General features: G+C 71.1%; 3 protein-coding genes across 5 annotated transcripts; 1 reads left to right on the top strand and 2 right to left on the bottom strand.

Moving 5' to 3' along the window:
• Positions 1-352: 352 nt before the first annotated feature.
• On the bottom strand, positions 353-1,891 carry LOC142094107 (gonadotropin-releasing hormone II receptor-like). The gene is made up of 3 exons (XM_075175945.1): positions 1,391-1,891; positions 1,075-1,279; positions 353-858 (listed from the first exon to the last, which is right to left on the bottom strand). Exons 1-3 carry the CDS (start codon positions 1,889-1,891, stop codon positions 365-367), a joined length of 1,200 nt encoding a protein of 399 aa, XP_075032046.1. The 3' UTR covers positions 353-364.
• Positions 1,892-4,669: 2,778 nt separating this feature from the next.
• ANKRD34A (ankyrin repeat domain 34A) lies at positions 4,670-6,031 on the bottom strand. The gene has a single exon (XM_075176177.1). It carries the CDS (start codon positions 6,029-6,031, stop codon positions 4,670-4,672), a length of 1,362 nt encoding a protein of 453 aa, XP_075032278.1.
• Positions 6,032-7,923: 1,892 nt separating this feature from the next.
• Positions 7,924-11,405, top strand: POLR3GL (RNA polymerase III subunit GL). 3 transcript variants are annotated; one of them, XM_075175896.1, is made up of 8 exons: positions 7,924-7,980; positions 8,489-8,628; positions 8,755-8,884; positions 9,491-9,559; positions 9,665-9,721; positions 9,876-9,949; positions 10,074-10,187; positions 10,321-11,405. In XM_075175896.1, the coding sequence occupies exons 2-8, from the start codon at positions 8,509-8,511 to the stop codon at positions 10,405-10,407; spliced, it is 651 nt and encodes a 216-aa protein (XP_075031997.1). In that variant the 5' UTR covers positions 7,924-7,980; positions 8,489-8,508; the 3' UTR covers positions 10,408-11,405. The 3 variants fall into 3 exon arrangements, with proteins under 3 accessions (XP_075031997.1, XP_075031999.1, XP_075031998.1); XM_075175898.1 differs by having other exon boundaries at positions 9,665-9,718; positions 10,321-10,537; XM_075175897.1 differs by having other exon boundaries at positions 10,049-10,187; positions 10,321-10,443.
• The last annotated feature ends 5,384 nt before the right edge of the window (positions 11,406-16,789 follow it).

Genomic DNA, 16,789 nt, shown 5'->3' with positions numbered 1-16,789 from the left:
TGAAGGGGCACATTTTAAATTTGGTATTTTTTTTTTCCCCCCAAGGAGCCCCTGCGGCATCTTTTAAAGGAATTTCTGCCCCAGATTTTGCTCTCTGCCTGACAAGGGGCGCGTTGTGTCTGGCTTATCGCTCCTCGCGCGTTGCCGGTGCCGTTAGACCCTGCCCGGCGCGGAAGCGGGCCGGTGGTGCCGGAGTGCCGGCTCCGGTTAAACCACCCCCTGGCCAAAGGCAGGCTCCTTGCTGAGAAAATAATCGGAGTTTATTGTTGAGCGGCTTTGTGGTGGCACAGAGCCCTTGCGTCATCCCCCATCCCGGTTTTGGGGGGTCCCCTTCCTCTGCCGCGGCTCCAGCCTGGCCCCCCCGTCACATGAAGCTCTCCACCGTCCTCCGGCACAGCTCGCACCTCCCTCCCGGCGGGGCCGTGCCCGCCGTCACCTCCAGCTGGTGCTTTCCGGCTCCCCCCAGGCTGTTGCCGGCTCTCCTGGCCGGCACGGCCGTGGTGGAGACGCGGAAGGAACCGGTGAGGGCGGAGGTGACCTCCTGCTCGTGCCGGCGGCGGCTGCAGCGGCACGCGCGCCACATCTCCCTGCGGAAATGCGCCGTGAAGAGCCCGTAGATGAGCGGATCCAGGCACGTGTTGAAGAGGCCGAAGAGGAAGAGGATGTGGCTGAGAGACGGCGGCACCTTCTCCCGGGTCAACATCTCGGGGGAGAACCAGTACCAGAGGCCCAGGAGGTAGTAGGGCGTCCAGCAGACGATGAAGGTCAGGACGATGACGATGGACATCTTCAGCGTGCGCATCCTGGCCCGGGGGATGTTGTTGTAGGAGCGACGGAGCTGGATCTCCCGGGAGGAGACTGCGGGGCGGGAACGGGGCGGGAGGTAGGAAGGAGAGAGGAGGAATGCGTCGCCCGCGGGTTAATTAAGAGCGCTGGGTTAACGAGCTGGGGAGAGGGGGCCCAGGCGGGGTGCCGGACCCCAGCAGGAGCACCGGGCGGTGAAGAAGGGAGAGGAGAACCGAGCGGTGATGGAGGAAGGGTGGGGGGCGGCGCGGCCCCGGCCCGTGCTCTCACCGCGGGCGTCCTTCGTCCTGCCCGAGATGGCGGCGAGGATGCGGCCGTAGCAGAGCACCATGACCAGCAGCGGCAGCAGGAAGAGGCAGGCGAAGGTGAACATGTTGTAGAGCGTCTCCTGCCAGTGCGCCCCGAAGCTGCCCACCGTCGCGCACTGCACGAAGCGGCGGGGCCGCGACCGGCTCACCGTGCGGAAGACGAACGCCTGCAAGGGGCCGCGGGGCCGTCAGCGTCCTTCCTCCCCCCCCCCCCCCCATCATCATCGTCATCCCACCCCGCCTGAGGTGGTGGCATCCCCCCCGACGTCTCCCCCCACCTGGGGCAGAGCCAGCACGGCGCTGAGCGCCCACGCCGCGCACAGCATCGCCTTGTTCCTCCTCTCGGCGCAGCCCACCGCCAAGGGGTTGACGATGGCGGCGTGACGGTCCAACGCGATGACGACGGTGACGAAGGCCGAGGCGTACATGGCGGCCAGCTTGAGGAACATGAGCGCCCGGCACGCCGCGTCCCCCCCGTACCACTGCACGGTGACGTTCCAGGCGGCGTCCAACGGCATCACCACCACCGTCACCAGCAGATCGGCCGCCGCCAGGTTGGCCATCAGGACGCGGACGCGGGGCGGACGCCGCCGCGGCGCCCGGGTGGCCGACCAGAGCACGGCACCGTTGCAGCAAGCCGAGGAGAGGAAGAGGAGGCACGTCAGGGCCACCCGCACCTTGGCCGCGGTGGAGAAGGTGGGCAGCAGGACGGGCTCCTCGCCGGCGCAGCTCCGGTTCCCCGCCGTCCCGGTGGCGTTCATGCCGGCGGTGGCCGCCATGGGGCTGGGAGCCCGGGGACCCGCTCGGGCTCGTCCCCGGCTGCGCTGTCACCGCGGCAGGACGTGGTGACCCTGAGCATTTTTCGGGTTTGCCGCGGTTCTCCCGGCGGGGTCCTGCTCCTCTGCCCTGAGTTTGGTCCGGTCTCAGCCCGGGGGGGACCCAGAGCGATGGCGCCCGCCCGGGTCCCCTCTCGTTTCCGAGGCCGGGGCGCGGTGCATAAAGGAGCCCGATCCCCGGGCTGGGGACAGTGGCCTTGTCCCCCCCTCCCCGAGGACCCCCCGGCTCTGGGAGCACCCGGGGTGCAGCTCACCCCCAGGACCCCTCAGCACCCGGCAGGATGAGGCTGGTCACCCGTGTGCCCCGGCATCACCCCCTCTCGGAGTCCTCTGGCCAGCCCGGGGTGTCCTTCTTCCTCCTCCTCCCTCCTCCTCCTTCCTCCTCCTCCCCTCCTGGGGAATAACCCTGTGGGGTTAGAAAATCCCTCTTGTCACCGAGGCCGCAGAGGAGGGGGCAGTGGGGGGGCCCTGTCCCCATGTCCATGGTGGAGCCACGTCCTTGTCCCCGGCCCCCCGGGGACCCCCGGCTGCCCCCGTGGGTGTTTTTAGCTGGGCTGAGCCCTCGGAGGAGGAGGAAGAGCCCGGGGGGGACGTGGGGAGGGCCTGGCTGTCCCATGGGGGCTGCCCTCCGTCCCCAGCCATGCCCTGTGACAGTGTCCTCCACCCCAGGGACCCTGTCCCCAGCAATGTCCCCAAGCAGCAACGGTGCCCTGTGGCAGTGTCCCCAGCCCCTCCAGTGCCCCACAGCAGTGTCCCCCCGCCCCAGCAGTGTCCCCCCACCTCAGCAGTGTCCCCGGCCCCGGCAGTGTCCCCAGCCCCAGCAGTGTCCCCAGCCCAGGCAGTGTCCCCCAGCCCGGGCAGTGTCCCCAGCCCGGGCAGTGTCCCCCAGCCCCAGCAGTGTCCCCCAGCCCGGGCAGTGTCCCCAGCCCGGGCAGTGTCCCCCAGCCCCAGCAGTGTCCCCCAGCCCCGGCAGTGTCCCCCAGCCCCGGCAGTGTCCCCAGCCCTGGCAGTGTCCCCAGCCCGGGCAGTGGCCCCAGCCCCAGCAGTGGCCCCAGCCCCAGCAGTGCCCCATAGCAGTGTCCCCAGCCCGGGCAGTGTCCCCAGCCCCAGCAGTGCCCCATAGCAGTGTCCCCAGCCCCAGCAGTGTCCCCCAGCCCCGGCAGTGTCCCCAGCCCGGGCAGTGTCCCCAGCCCCAGCAGTGTCCCCAAGCCCCAGCAGTGTCCCTAGCCCCAGCAGTGCCCCATAGCAGTGTCCCCAGCCCCGGCAGTGTCCCCAGCCCCAGCAGTGTCCCCAAGCCCCGCAGCCCCTCCGGTGCGGTACCGCTCTGCAGTGCTGCCCAGCCGCGCTTGCCGCAGCCGGTGCCGCCAGCGCCCGGCACAGCCCAACCTCCCGCTGCGGCACAGGGCCGGCCTCGGCCTCGCCGGGAGCCCAGGGGCTCCCCGCACCCCCCGGCGCCGCGCTGCGGGGGCTGCCGTGCCCCCACCCCATGGGGGTCCCTGCCAGCACCCTCACCTCTCCCCCGGGGATGGGGCACCCCAACGGCACCGGCACCCGGGCTGAGCCTGTGCCCACCCGCTGGGCCCCCCCCATTGTGTTCCCGTGGGGGGCCAGCATGGTGAATGTGGGGGCCGGGCTGCCCCCTCCCACGGCCACACCGCGGCTCGGGACCCCCCCAGCTGCACCCCCTTCCCCCCGCTCTGCCAGCAAGGCCTGTCAGGGTCCCCTTGCCCAGATGTGCTGGTGCCCAGATGTGTCAGTCCTTCTGCACCCTGGCACCCAGATGGGCTGGCACCCAGATGGGCTGACAGCCAGATGCGCCAGCCCTCATGCACCCTGGTGCCCAGATGTGCTGGCACCCAGGTGTGCTGGTCCTCGTGTGCCCTGGCACCCAGATGTGCTGGCACCCAGACGTGCCGGTCCTTGTGCACCCTGGCACCCAGATGTGCTGGCACCCAGATGCGCCACTCCTCATGCGCCCTGGTGCCCAGATGTGCTGGCATCCAGATGTGCTGGCATCCAGATGTGCCAGCCCCCATGCACCCTGACGCCCAGATGTGCTGCGACCCAGATATGCTGGCACCCAGATGTGCCCCCCCCTGGCCTCCCGACACTCGGAGACGAGCTGAGCTGTGCTGGGGCCTTTATTCACTGGGACGCCGACAGCGTGTGCCCCCCCTGCCCATCCCCACCCCGGCACCCCCACCTGGGACCCCCAAAAGGGGGGGAGGACCCCCCTGGGGAGGGACCGGTGGGGACACGGGGGTCTGGCGGCTGCTATTGCTCACAGCACCCGGCCCCCAGCAGCGCCTGGCACCGGTGGGGACGTGGACACCCCCAAACACGGGGCAGGTCTGGCAGTCGGCGGCTGCTGCCGAGGTCCGTAGGGAAAAGCGCTGCTGGGAGGATGAGGAGGGAGCGGGAGGAAGATGCAGGGGAGCCCAGAGCGGGGGACGCCGGCTCCTGAAGGAATCTGGGATCGTGCAAAGTTTCTGCCACTGGCAGCAATGGAAGAATTGTCATGTGCCTGCAGTCATCAGTAGGGTTCAGGGTAAACGTTGCCACCGCCTGCCTGGGGAGGCCCCGCGCTGGCACGAGAGCAGCCAGGCAGGGCCAGAGCAGCCGCCCGGGGTGGTCCCTTCATGGGGGGGTCCCCGAGGACGCCGAGAGCGGGATCCAGGCGTCCGGGCACCGCTCCGGGTTTGGGGGCGGACATGGGGGTCCCTAACTGCCCGGCTCCGGGGCCATGCTGCTCTGGAAGTTGGCCAGCTGCCGCATCTCCTCCGTCTGCATGGAGTGCCGGCGCAGCAGCTTGCGGCGTCCCTTGGGCGAGCCGGGGGCCGGGGGCCCGCGGGGGCCGGGGGGGTGCGGGCCAGGGTGCAGGGGGGGCAAGAAGCCGGCCCTCCCCGGGGCCAAGGGCTCCAGCAAGAGGGTGCCGGAGCCGCGGCGCTCCAGCAAACCGGGTGGGCGCCGGCGGGTGCCCGGCGAGGACTCGGTGGCTGGCAGCGGCATGGCCGACGCGGCGCAGCGCCGGCCTCGCCCCGGCGACGGAGGCGGTGAGCCGGCCCAGGGGCGCCCCTCCATTTCGGGGGGCTCCCGGCGAGGCGGTTTGACCCGTGCCGATTCGGGGGCCGTGTTCCGGCGTGCCAGCGGCTGCGGGCAAGCGGGGGGCACCCGCTCGGCCCAGGCGGCCCCCGGCAGCCCCGCCGCCTCCCGGCCCTCCACGCTGTGCCGCCGCGGGCGCCCGCCCAGGCTCAGCCCCTCCATCCCGGCCACCAGCCGCTCGGGGGGTCCCCGCGTCCCCTCCGGCCCCGGGGCCACCAACCCCCAGGGCTCCGAATTGAGGCGCTTCAGCGGCCGCCCCCGGGCGCGGGATGGCTCCGGTGCGGCGGTGACCGGCGCCGGCGGCGGCGGGGGGAAGCAGAAGACGTCCCTCTCCTCTTCTTTCTCGCTGCCGGCCGGCGAAGCCGCCGTCCGCACCTCGATGTCGGAGGGCGACATGCAAAGCGCCGGCGAGCGTTTCTCCTCCAGCCCCGGCGACGGCGGCGAGTTTAGGTATTGCCGGGTGGTTTTGGTGCCCGACGGCGAGGTGTCGGTGGTGATGATGATCACCTCCTTCCCCCGCGCTTTGCAGGCATCCAACAGCACCTGCAGCATCTCCCGGTCCCCCCGGTTAATGGCGTAAACCAAAGCGGAGGCTCCGGTGTAATCGCGGGCGCTGGGATCGGCGCCGTGAGCCAACAAAACGGCGGCTACCGCCGGGCCGGCGCGTTCGGCGCAGGCGTGCATCAACGCCGTCTTGCCCGTCTTGTCGGGGATGTTGGGATCGGCACCGTTTTCCAGCAGGTACCGCACCATACGGGGCTGCTCCAGCGGGTCGGCGTAGCCGGCGCGGCACGCGGCCATCAGCGGCGTCTGCCCGGCGGCGTTGCCCTCGTTGATGTAGGCTCCCCCTTCCAACAAGAGCCGGGTGAGACGAAATTTGCCCTGTGCCACGGCCCGCAGCAGCGCCGAACCGTCCGCCGGTAACGTGGTTAAACCGGGCGGCCCGGCGGCACCGGGAGGGCGGCGGACGGGGCTGGGCATCGCGGCGCTTACGGCAGCGGGGATGGCGGATGGGTGGGCTGGTCCGGGAGCGTCGCCCGCTCACTGCAACGGGACACGGCGCACGTTGAAGCCCCCCCGAGCCCCCCGGGATGGGGCAGTCCCAGCTCCCTGCCTCAGTTTCCCCAGCTGGGTCCCACGAGGGGACGGTTCCTGCAGATGCCACCAGCCGTCGCGGCGCAGCCGGTGGTACCGGGTCCCCCGGGCCTCGGCTCTGGGCTGTGCCCACCCGCCTGCACCGTCCCCTGCCTGTGTCCCCCTTCCACATCCCCCCGGCTGCCCGTTCCCCCCCCATCCCCATTCACCTGCCTGCACCCCCGTACCCCGTCTGCCCCCCCGCCTCTATCCCCTCCCATACTCCCCCAAATCCCCTGCCTGCACCCCCTCCTCGTACTCCTTATCCCCCTGCCTGTACCCCTGCCTGTATCCCCCTCCTGTACCCCTTTCGCATCTCCTGCCTGTACCCCCATCCCTGCCCGTACCCTCATCCCCCCCTGCATCCCTGCCCGTACCCCCCATTCCCTCCTGCATCCCTGCCTGTACCCCCCATCTTGTCCTGCATCCCCCCTGCATCCCTGCCCGTACCCCCCATCCCCTTTGCATCCCTGCCTGTACCCCCATCCCCTCCTGCACCCCTGCCTGTACCCCCTGCCTGTATCCCCCTCCTGTACCCCATTTACATCCCCTGCCTGTACCCCCATCCCCTCCTGCATCCCTGCCTGCACGGTTCCCATGGTGACGGCAGCTCATCCTGCTCCTCAGCTCTCCGACCAGCCAGGAAAATGGGGGAGAAACCCCCCCCCATTCCCCTCCAGTTCATCAGCCCGGCTGGCAGCTGCCCCCCCCCAGCAAGACGCCGGCTGCCACCGAGCCCAGGCCTGGTGCTCGCGGCTGCACCGTCCCCCCGAGAGAGGGGACCCCCCACCCCAGCCCCTCTCTCCCTCATCCCTCCATCCCTTCCTCTGTTACCATGGTAACCGGAGGGTGGTATCCCCCAGCGACGGGTCCCGGTCCCAGATGCCCCGGGGATGGAGGTGTCGGGGACATCGCCCGGTGGCCGCCATCCCGGCCCGCCGCCGGCGTAGCGGGGGGAAGCAGGGGAGGTTATTTGGAAGGTTTTTCCCCCCCCTGCATCGCTATTTTTGGCAGCTGCTGGCGCGGGGGGGGCTGGAGCGGGATGAATCACCCGGCGGCGCAGCCAGCACCGAACCCGCTGCGCCGAGCAGCCTGCGCGGGGGTGCGAGGGAGGGAGCCGCCATGGGGCCTGGCGCAGCGGGGCTGGGGGCCCAGTGCGGCAGGGCTGGGGGTCCCAGTGTGGCGGGGCTGGGGGCCCAGTGTGGCGGGGCTGGGGGCCCAGTGTGGCGGGGCTGAGGGCCATGGGGCAGCGGGGCTGGGGGTCCCGAAGCAGTGGGGCTGGGGGTCCCAACACATCAGGGCTCGGGGTCATAATGCAGCGGGGCTGGGGGGTCCCAAGGCAGTGGGGCTGGGGGCCATGGGGCAGTGGGGGGGGTCACCACACGATGGGGCTGGGGGTCACACCAGAGCGATGTTGGGGGCCGCGGGCAAGGGGGGGCCATGGGTCAGCGAGGCCACGGTGCTGGGGGGCTGAGATGCCCCGGAGCGGGGGGGTTGGGGGCCATGGGCGGGGGCTTCTGCACCCCACCCCACCCCACCCCACCCCCGCCCCGCCCCGCCCCGCCCCGCCCCGCCCCGTCCCCCCGCCCCATTCATCCCGCCCCAGCCCCATTCATTCATTTACCCCTTCCCTCCGCCCCGCCCCGCCCGTCGCCCCGCCTCCTCCGTCCCCTCCCCTCTGACTGGCTCCACCGCGAGCAAATCAGCTCGGCGCTGGCGCCCACGCCCCGCCCCTTTCGAACGTCGCGTAGCCGCCGCGGCCCCGGACACACGTGGAGCGGCTGCGCATGCGCGGCGTGAGTACCGGGCTGGGGGGCCGGGACCGGGGGCTGGGGGGGCTGCCCCGTGTCCCCCCCGTGTCCCCCCCGTGTCCCCCCCGTGTCCCGTGGGGCGGCTCCGTGTCCCCTCCCCGTATCCCGTGGGGCTGCCCCGTGTATCCCCCCCCGTGTCCAGGAGGGGCTGCCCTTTGTCCCCTCCACCCCCCACGTCCCCCCGTGTCCCGGGGGGGCCTGCCTCGTGTCCTGTCCCCTCTCGTGTCCCCGTATCCCGGGGGGGGGGCTGCCCCGTGTCGTGTCCCCGTGTCCCGGGGGAGGCTGCCCCTTGTCGTGTCCCCGCCTCGTGTCCCCGTGTCCCGCGGGGGGGGCTGCCCCGTGTGGTGTCCCCGTGTCCTGGGTGGGCTCCCCCACCTCCTTGCTGCCCCCCCGGGGGGGGTCCCCTAACCCCCTTAAAACCTCCCCAGCGCAGGGGCGCTGCCCCCCCCAAACAAGGAGGGGCTGCCCCGTGACCCCCCCCTTCCCCCCCCAGCGCCCCCCGGCCCCCCCACCATGGCGGGCCGAGGCCGGGGCCGGGGCCGGGGGCAGATGACCTTCAACGTGGAGGCGGTGGGCATCGGGAAGGGGGACGCGCTGCCCCCCCCCACCCTCCAGCCCTCCCCCCTCTTCCCGGTAAGTCCTTTGGGGGGGGGCTGTTCCCCACGGGGGGGGGGTGTTCCCCACGGGGGGTGTCCCCCCCCAAGGGGCGCTGAGCGTGGCTGAGCACTGACACGCTCGCCACACGTGTGCGGCCCCCAGCCCCTGGAGCACCGGGCGGCCCCGCTGCCGGGGGGGGAGGAGGGCGAGTACATGCTGGCGCTGAAGCAGGAGCTGCGGGGGGCCATGAAGGGGCTCCCCTACTTCGTCAAGCCCGGCGCACCCCGGAGAGGTACGGGGGGGGGTATGGGGGAGCTGGGGGGTGCCCCCCCCCATCCTCCTGTACCCCCCCTTCGAGCAGGGGTGGGGAGAGAGCGGATGGGGGGAGAGGGTGCCTGCCCTATGCTCCCCCCCTGCTGCCCCATGACCCCCCCGGCCCCCCGGCCCCACGACCCCCCCCCAGCTCCACTGCATTGGGACCCCCATGGCCCCCCCTGCCCCACCACATTGGGACCCCATCACCCCCCCCAGCCCCGCTGCATTGTGACCCCCATAGCCCCCAGCCCCACGGTGGTGACTCCCCCCAAGCCCCCAGCCCCACAGTTGTGACCCCCCCCCAAACCCCCAGCCCCACGGTTGTGACTGGTTTGGGTGACCCTCCCCATGGTCCCCAGCCCCACGGTGGTGACCGGTTTGGGTGACCCCCCCAAACCCCCAGCCCCACGGTTGTGACCCCCCCAGCCCCGCTGCACCAGGCCCCACCGTGTCCCTTCCCAGCTGGGCTGCCTCGTGCCATCGGCTGTCCCAGCGCGGGTCCCACGGGTGTCCCCACGGGTGTCCCCACCCAGACCCCCCCAGGGACCCCCCCCAGTGACCCCCCCGCGCTGGGCTCCCCCAGACATCGAGCGCTACTCGGACAAGTACCAGATCTCCAGCCCCGTCGACAGCGCCATCGACTGGAACCCAGGTGGGGGGACCCGGGGACCTGGGGGGGGGACACGGGGACCGGGGAGGGGACATGGGGACGGGGGGGTCTGGGGGGGCCTGATCCAGCCCTCGCTCTGCCCCACAGACTGGAGGCGGCTGCCGCGGGAGCTGAAGATCCGGGTGCGGCGGCTGCGGAAAGGCAGTGAGTGTCCCCCCCGTCCCCCCCGTCCCCCCTGTCCCCCCTGTCCCCCCTGTCCCCTCCTCGGCCTCCCCCGGCCCCCCTGTCCCCCCCGTCCCCGCCGTGGGGCCGGGCTCTGCCCCCCGGGGGGGTAACGCTCCCCTCTGCCCCCCCCCAGGGACCACCATCCTCATCCCCAAGTGCAAGCAGCGGGTCGCACTCGACAAGGAGGAGACCATTAAGAAGCTGGAGGTAGCGAGGCCGAAGGCTCGGCCACCGTCCCCCCGTGGGGGGGGGGGGCCTTGCTGGGGTGGCCCGGCTGGATTTCGGGGGTCCCCCCTGGGCTAACAGCACGGGGGGTCCCCTGAACCCCCAGAGCCTGGAGAAGAAGGAGGAGGAGGTGCCGTCGGAGGAGGAAGAGGAGAAGGAGGAGGAAGAAGAAGGGAAGGAAGAGGAGGAAGAGGAGTACGACGAGGAGGAGCACGAAGAGGTGAGACGGCGCTGGGGGGGGGACACCCCAGCTGGGGTGATGGGCGCAGCCGTCCCGGCTGTGGGGGGGCCCTGGCGGGGTGGGGGGGACACGCGGGTGCCCCCCTGACGGCGGGGTGTCCCCCCGTCCCCAGGAGACCGACTACATCATGTCCTACTTCGACAACGGGGAGGACTTCGGCGCCGACAGCGATGACAACATGGACGAGGCGGTCTACTGACCCCCCCGCCGTCACCGCCCCCCGGGGACACCGGGCTCCCCTGGCACCCCCCGCCCCGGATGCCTGGGTCCCTCGTCACCCTCCCTAGGACACTGGGGTCCCTTGTCACCAGCACCCCCCAAGATGCAGGGGTCCCCTGTCACCCCCACCCTGGACGCCGGGGTCTCCTGTCACCCCCCCAAGAACATTGGGGTCCCCTGTCACCCCCACCCTGGACGCTGGGGTCCCCTGTCACCCCCCCAAGAATATTGGGGTCCCCTGTCACCCCCTGCCCCGGACGCTGGGGTCCCCTGTCACCCCCCAAGAACATTGGGGTCCCCTGTCACCCCCTGCCCCGGACGCCGGGGTCCCCTGTCACCCCCCAAGAACATTGGGATCCCCTGTCACCCCCTGCCCCGGACGCCGGGGTCTCCTGTCACCTCCCCAAGAACACCAGGGTCCCCTGTCACCAGCCCCCTGCAGACACCAGGGTCCCCTGCCACCCCCCCGGGACACTAGGGTCCCCTGTCGCCCCCCCAAGAACACCGGGGTCCCCTGTCACCAGCCCCCCGCAGACACCGGGGTCCCCTGTCACCCCACCTCCGGAGACCGGGGTCCCCTGTCACCCCCCCCCGGACACCAGGGTCCCCTGCCACCCCCCGTCCAGCCTGCAGGTGGCACTTGTGCTCCAGGGACGGAGGGGCGGGACACCCCGGGTGGGGCACCCCAGGGTGCTGGCAGCTGGGGGTGGGACATGGGGACACCCCGCTGCCCCCCAACCTGGGGGGTCCCGGGGGGCTCCCGAACCCCTTGGGGGGGATTGGGGGGGGAAGGACCCCCCAGCCTTGTCCCCAAACCAGCGGTGGGTGGGATCGTCCCTTTCGGAGGTGGTTTTAGGGGTGACGGGGGGGCTCCCCCAAACTCCCCCGGCCTCTCCCCCCTCCCCCCCCGTTTTGTGGCAGCTTTTTAACATTTGGGGTTTTTTAATCATTTTGGGTGGATTAAAGTTGTTTTCTGTATTTCCGGCTCATCTTGTCCTGTGGCCTCAAACCCCCCCGGGCTTTTGTGGGGGTGGAAAACGGAGTCCCCCCGCTGCGCCCCCCCGGCTCCCGAGCCGCCTCCCCCCCCCCCCCCCACTGAGCACAGGAGGTTTGTTATTGTAGGGTTGTTTGCCAAGCCCGGTTGTTATTGTAGGGTCTCGTGAGCCGATTGTAAACAATGCCTTGTTATTGTAGGGTTGCCGGAGGAGGGGGGGAGGATGACCTGCCCTAGGGGTGGGGGTGTGGGTGCACCCATGGGAGCAGCTGTTTGGGGGGTGCCCCCCCCGGCTCCTTTTCACCCCACACGTGCGGGGCCGGCTCCTGGCATCGCCGGGGCGGGACGGGTGCCCGGCGGCACCCGGTTTTCCGCCCCAGCACCCACATCGGCTCACGCTCCGGCACCCCGCTGGCCCCGGCCATGTGCGGGGCGGGCACGTGGCACCCACTGGGTGGTGTGGATGGGACTGGGGGGGTTCAAATCCCCAGCTGCTGGAGTCAGGGGATGCAGCGGCACCATGTCCCCGTCCCCCCGGGCTGTGGCAGCACCTCTGGGTTCTTGGGGGGGGCTGAGCAGGTTCGGGGGGACCCCAGCACCTCCCCGGGGTTACCCCAGCCTGGATTACCTATGGCGCTGGGCTCCAGCAACATTGGGTGCAGGGTCAAGCCCCCGCTGCAACCCAACGGGGGAAGGTTTGTGCCTCCCCGGGGAGGGAGGGGGGGGCAGGGGGGCCTGAACCCCCCCCAACCCCTGCAGCTCTCGTGGGTTCCCCTGCACCCCCCAGTTGGGGCTGATTCAGGGTGCTGGGCTGAGCCCTGCCGAACTCATTGCATGCACCAGCAGCGAGAAAAGCTGCTGCGAGGGGGGAAAGGTGTTTGGGGGGGGGCAAAAGGTGTTTTCTGCAGAAAACAGGGGACAGGGAGGGGAGAAGGCAGAGCCGGGGCGGGGGCCGCTCACATGAACCTCATGTGATGGGGAAGTGCCGCCCCCCCGGGCAGGGATCCTGGTTAGGGCTGGTTTTCAATCCCTGGGTAATAAAAAATAAAAAAAAAAAACCAAACCCAAACAGAAGCAGCGGCTCGGCAAAGCCGAGGCTCCTTCGCCTTCGGGTGCCGCCCTCCCCCCCCAACACAGCTGAAAGCAGAGGCGTCCCCAAGGGTGGCCGGGCCATCACGGGACTCCAGGAGGTGGTGATTTCCCACCTGCAGCCCCCGGTGCTCCCGTAGGGCAAAGAAATAATCCCGCAGGGGCGAGAGGGTGGGCAGCAGCGGGACCCCCCCGGCTCCCCACCTCCAGGAATAAAACTGGCTGGAAAACCTCCGGCAGGGAAAGGGGAATTCGGGGCTGGGAAGAGCTCCGGGATTTCGATGTGGGGTTGGGGGGGACCTGCCCCAAATCCCCTGGGAAAGGAGCTGGGGGGACAGGGGGCGTGGTTTTTGCTTTACACCCCCCCCAGCCACAGGCCGGGCTTGTGCCTCGGTTTCCCCGGCGGCGCGGGGGCCTCTTCCTCCCCGCCGGCGCGGTGCACGCGGGCGGCGCGTGGGCCTCCTCGTGCTCAGCGCCCTGCGCCGGCCCTCGCCGCCGCCATGGCTATTTTTAACCCCCCACGCCGGGAGGGGGGCACAGAGGCCCCGGGGGGGCTGGTTTTGGGGTCCTCCGTGTTGGGGCACCCCACGGTTCAGTCCTGGAGGGGTTTGGGGGGGTTGGGGTCCTGAGTTCTGTCCCCCCCCCCCACAGCCAGGTTGTCCCCCCAGCCCGAACGGGGATGGGGCAGGGCCTGGCTCCCCGCTGCGCCCCACAATGCGGCCCCGGGGGGGGCAGCAGGGGGGGGCCGGGTTGGGGACAGGGGACCTGCCGGCGTGTGGGGGGTGTCCTGCTGCCCCCCGGGTGAGACGGGACCGTTTCACCCCAGGCTTTGCCTTCCCCCCCCGGGCACCCTGGCACCCCCCACCCCGGCACCCCCCACCCAGCACCCCCCACCCCGGCACCCCCCACCCCGGCACCCCCCACCCAGCACCCCCACCCCAAGAGCGAGAGTATTTTCCAGCGGAGCAGCTGGAGGACTCGGGGAACCGGGAGGAGCCGGCGGCCAATTCCCCACCCTGCAGCGAAGTGACCGGGAAACCCACGGAGCCGGGGGAAGCACCCACGGGGCAGGAGCGCGGGCAGGAGCGCGGGCAGGAGCGCGGGCAGCAGGGGCTGGCAGGGCTCGGCGCTGCCTTCACGGGGCTGGAGAGGACCGAGTTGTGCCGAAGCCCATGGGAAGCTCCAATCCCGGCTGCTCCGCATCCCTTTGGGGACGTCTCCAACCCCATCCCACATCCCTGACCCCATCCCAGATCTCTCTCCCTGTCCCCATCCCAATCCCATCCCCATCCCATCCCCATCCCAACCCGATCCCATCCCCATCCCATCCCAACCCCATCCCATCTCCATCCCCATCCCCATCCCATCCCCATCCCAATCCCATCCCCATCCCATCCCCATCCCAACCCGATCCCATCCCCATCCCAATCCCATCCCATCTCCATCCCCATCCCAATCCCATCCCCATCCCAACCCCATCCCATCCCCATCCCAATCCCTATCCCCACCCCATCCCATCCCCATCCCATCCCTATCCCCACTCCATCCCATCCCCATCCCATCCCATCCCGACCCCATCCCATCCCCATCCCGACCCCATCCCCAATCCCATCTCAATCCCATCCCATCCCCATCCCGACCCCATCCCCAACCCCATCCCAATCCCATCCCATCCCATCCCGACCCCATCCCAATCCCATCCCGACCCCATCCCATCCCCACCCCGGGGGTGCTCACTGCTCCCCAGTGCCCCCCCCAGTGCCCAGATGCCACGGTTGGTCCCGGGACCTTTGGCCGAGTTGGGAGCAGCCGGGAAGCGGGGCCGGAGCCAGCCCGGGCCCCCCGCCAGGAGCCGGGGCGAGCGGCCGGCGTCCCGCGGGGCTGGGGCGGGGGGCATCGCACCGGGGGGCCCCGCCCCACGGGGTCGACCATCACCCGGGCCCGTGCGACTCGCGCCTCCCCCATCTCCCCTTCCGCTTCCCCCCGGGGCCGGGGGATCCGGCAGCAGCCCCCCCCGCCCCCCCGGGGCCGGATCCCGCCGTGGGCTGCAGCAGCCCCTGCCCCGGGGTGGGGGGGACGGACACACGGCCGGGTGGCTTCGTGCAAGGACAGAGGGACACATGGATGAACCAGAGGAGCAGACCCCAGATACGGGGGTGGCTCTGGGGGCAGAGACACCATCACCCCCCCGGGGATGTCGAGCAGGGGGGCAGCAGCTTAAATCCTTTTTTTTTCCAGAAAACCACCACTTTTGGCCCAATTTAGTGGCAGCCGCTGCTCCCCCAGCTTGGGGCAATACCCCCCCCCCCCCACGGCCTGGGCAGGAAGAAGGAGAAAAACCTGGGGGGGAGGGACAGCATGGGGGGGGGGGGGCGAGGGGTCAGGATGTGGCCCCGCGGTGCTGGGGACGTGTGGACGCTCCCCAGCCGCTCCAGCGCAAAGTCCCAGCCGCCGTGCCCGCTCGGGGGGGGTTGGGGGGGGGTTATGGCCCTAATTTATTGAATTGAGGCTGTAAAGTGGGGCTGGGTGCGGGGTTCGGCCGTCCCGGGGGGTGACGGCACGGGGGGGGGGCTGTCCCCTCCCGGTGCTTTTACAGGGGGAAAACACACATTGGGGGGGGGTTGTTATTGTAGGGTCTCCGGGGCCGCTGCTCCCCGCCCCGCCCCGGGTGGGGCAGGTGGAGCCTGATCCGCACCTGGACTGGGATAACGGGAGAAACCTGGGCTGGGGCGGGGCGGGGAGGGGGGGGACATCCTGGGGGCACCTATAAAATGGGGGCTGGGGGGCTTCTCCCTGTTTCCCACCGCTGCGGAGGGGTGAGTGTTTGCAGAGTCCGGCCCCGGGCTCCCTGCCAGCCCCCCCCCCCCCTCCCCGCAGCCCACCCCCCTGGCCGGCCACAGCCCCCCCCGGCCGCAGCCCCCCCCAGCCCGGCTCTTTCTGCCCATACTAGGCCTGGAGCGGGGCTGACCCTTCGCCCCCTTGGAGGGCAGCCCGGGCACCCCGGTGCCAGCCGGGCACGGGGACCGCGGCTCGGCCCCACGCCTTGGCGTGTGCCCCCGGGAGGGGAAACTGAGGCACGGAGGGAAAACCGGAGCAATGGGGTGCCTGGAGGGTCTCCCCGTGGGTGTGGGGGGGTCCCCGTGAGGCTGGCACCCGTGGGAGCTCCGAGGGGAGGGGTGGAGGATTGCCGGGCCCAGCCGCGGTGTTTGCGCGGTTGCGGGGGACGCTCCCGGGAGCCCCTCGCGGCACCGGGCTGGGGACGCGGTGGGATAAAGGCAGGGGGAAACGTGGTGGTTGGAGTCAACGGGGATAAACCCGCCGCGGCGTCGCGTCCCTTCGCCGGCGTCACCGGTGGCAGGGCTCGTACGGGGGACGGGGACTCCACTCGCCCCACGGGGAGCCGGGGTCGGGCTCGCCGGGGCGTGCGGCTGGACAAACCGCCCTGGCCTGGCACGGCCGGAGCCGCCGGCTTCCTGGCGATAAGGCCCCTACGTGCCGAGCCGGTGCCGCGCCGCGCCGGCAGCGGGGAGATAAGGGCAGGCGTGGGGGGAGGGAAGCGGCTCCCGGTGAGGTTGGAGGAGCGGCTCTGGCAGCATGGGGAAACTGAGGCACGGTGGAGCGAGCGGCCGGGTGACGGGGGCAGCTGCCAAGTTGGGGAGGGGTGAGGGAGCGGAGCCCTCTGCCGAGGTCGGGGCTGTTTTCCTCTCGAGGTGCCCCGGCACAGCCGGCGGCGTCAGCGCCCCGTCCCTTTTTCCATTAACTTTCACCTACATCCCCCAAAAAAGGGCCGGAGGAGCGGGACGTCGTCCCAACAGCTCCGGCGGTGACAGGGACCAAGGAAGGTGCCGCACGCGGCTTGGCTGCCGGCAGGAATTTCCCACCCCGAGGCCTGGCCTCGTTCCCTGGGGCGGCACCCTGCTCCTGCTCGGCGTGCCTCAGTTTCCCCTCCCAGCCACCGGCGCCACAGGTCCAGACCCCGCTCCCAAGCGCCGCTTTTCTGCCAAATTTTGCTTTCTCGCCCTGAAGCGCGGCCGCGGGTTGGCAGAGGGCTCCGCTCCCGGCATTCCGGGCAATTAGCTGTGATCCCGGTTAACAAGACCCAGCGCCCAAAGGCGCGTGCTGCCCCAGCACCCCGCAGGAAGGGGCCGGTGGGTGCATTCCCCCCAATCCCCTCCCTGGGGACGTCGCCCCCCCCCCCAAGGTGACGTTCCCGTCACCGAGCCCTGCTCAGGGACTGGCCCCCCCCCACCTTCCCCAAGCTCAAGTTGTGGAGGCCCCG

This window comes from Calonectris borealis, chromosome 29 (genome assembly GCF_964195595.1).
Source record: "Calonectris borealis chromosome 29, bCalBor7.hap1.2, whole genome shotgun sequence".
NCBI lineage: Eukaryota > Metazoa > Chordata > Aves > Procellariiformes > Procellariidae > Calonectris > Calonectris borealis.
This window is presented reverse-complemented; position numbering and strand designations above follow the sequence as displayed.

Bases quoted from the DNA above. Each gene is read 5' to 3' on its own strand.
- LOC142094107 (XM_075175945.1), bottom strand. From the start codon at position 1,891: ATGGCGGCCACCGCCGGCATGAACGCCACCGGGACGGCGGGGAACCGG. The intron at 1,280-1,390 runs GTGGGGGGAGAC...GGCCCCTTGCAG, and splicing joins CCGTGCTGGCTCTGCCCCAG to GCGTTCGTCTTCCGCACGGT. The intron at 859-1,074 runs GTGAGAGCACGG...CCCGCCCCGCAG, and splicing joins CAGGACGAAGGACGCCCGCG to TCTCCTCCCGGGAGATCCAG.
- ANKRD34A (XM_075176177.1), bottom strand. From the start codon at position 6,031: ATGCCCAGCCCCGTCCGCCGCCCTCCCGGTGCCGCCGGGCCGCCCGGT.
- POLR3GL (XM_075175896.1), top strand. From the start codon at position 8,509: ATGGCGGGCCGAGGCCGGGGCCGGGGCCGGGGGCAGATGACCTTCAAC. The intron at 8,629-8,754 runs GTAAGTCCTTTG...TGCGGCCCCCAG, and splicing joins AGCCCTCCCCCCTCTTCCCG to CCCCTGGAGCACCGGGCGGC. The intron at 9,560-9,664 runs GTGGGGGGACCC...TCTGCCCCACAG, and splicing joins CGCCATCGACTGGAACCCAG to ACTGGAGGCGGCTGCCGCGG.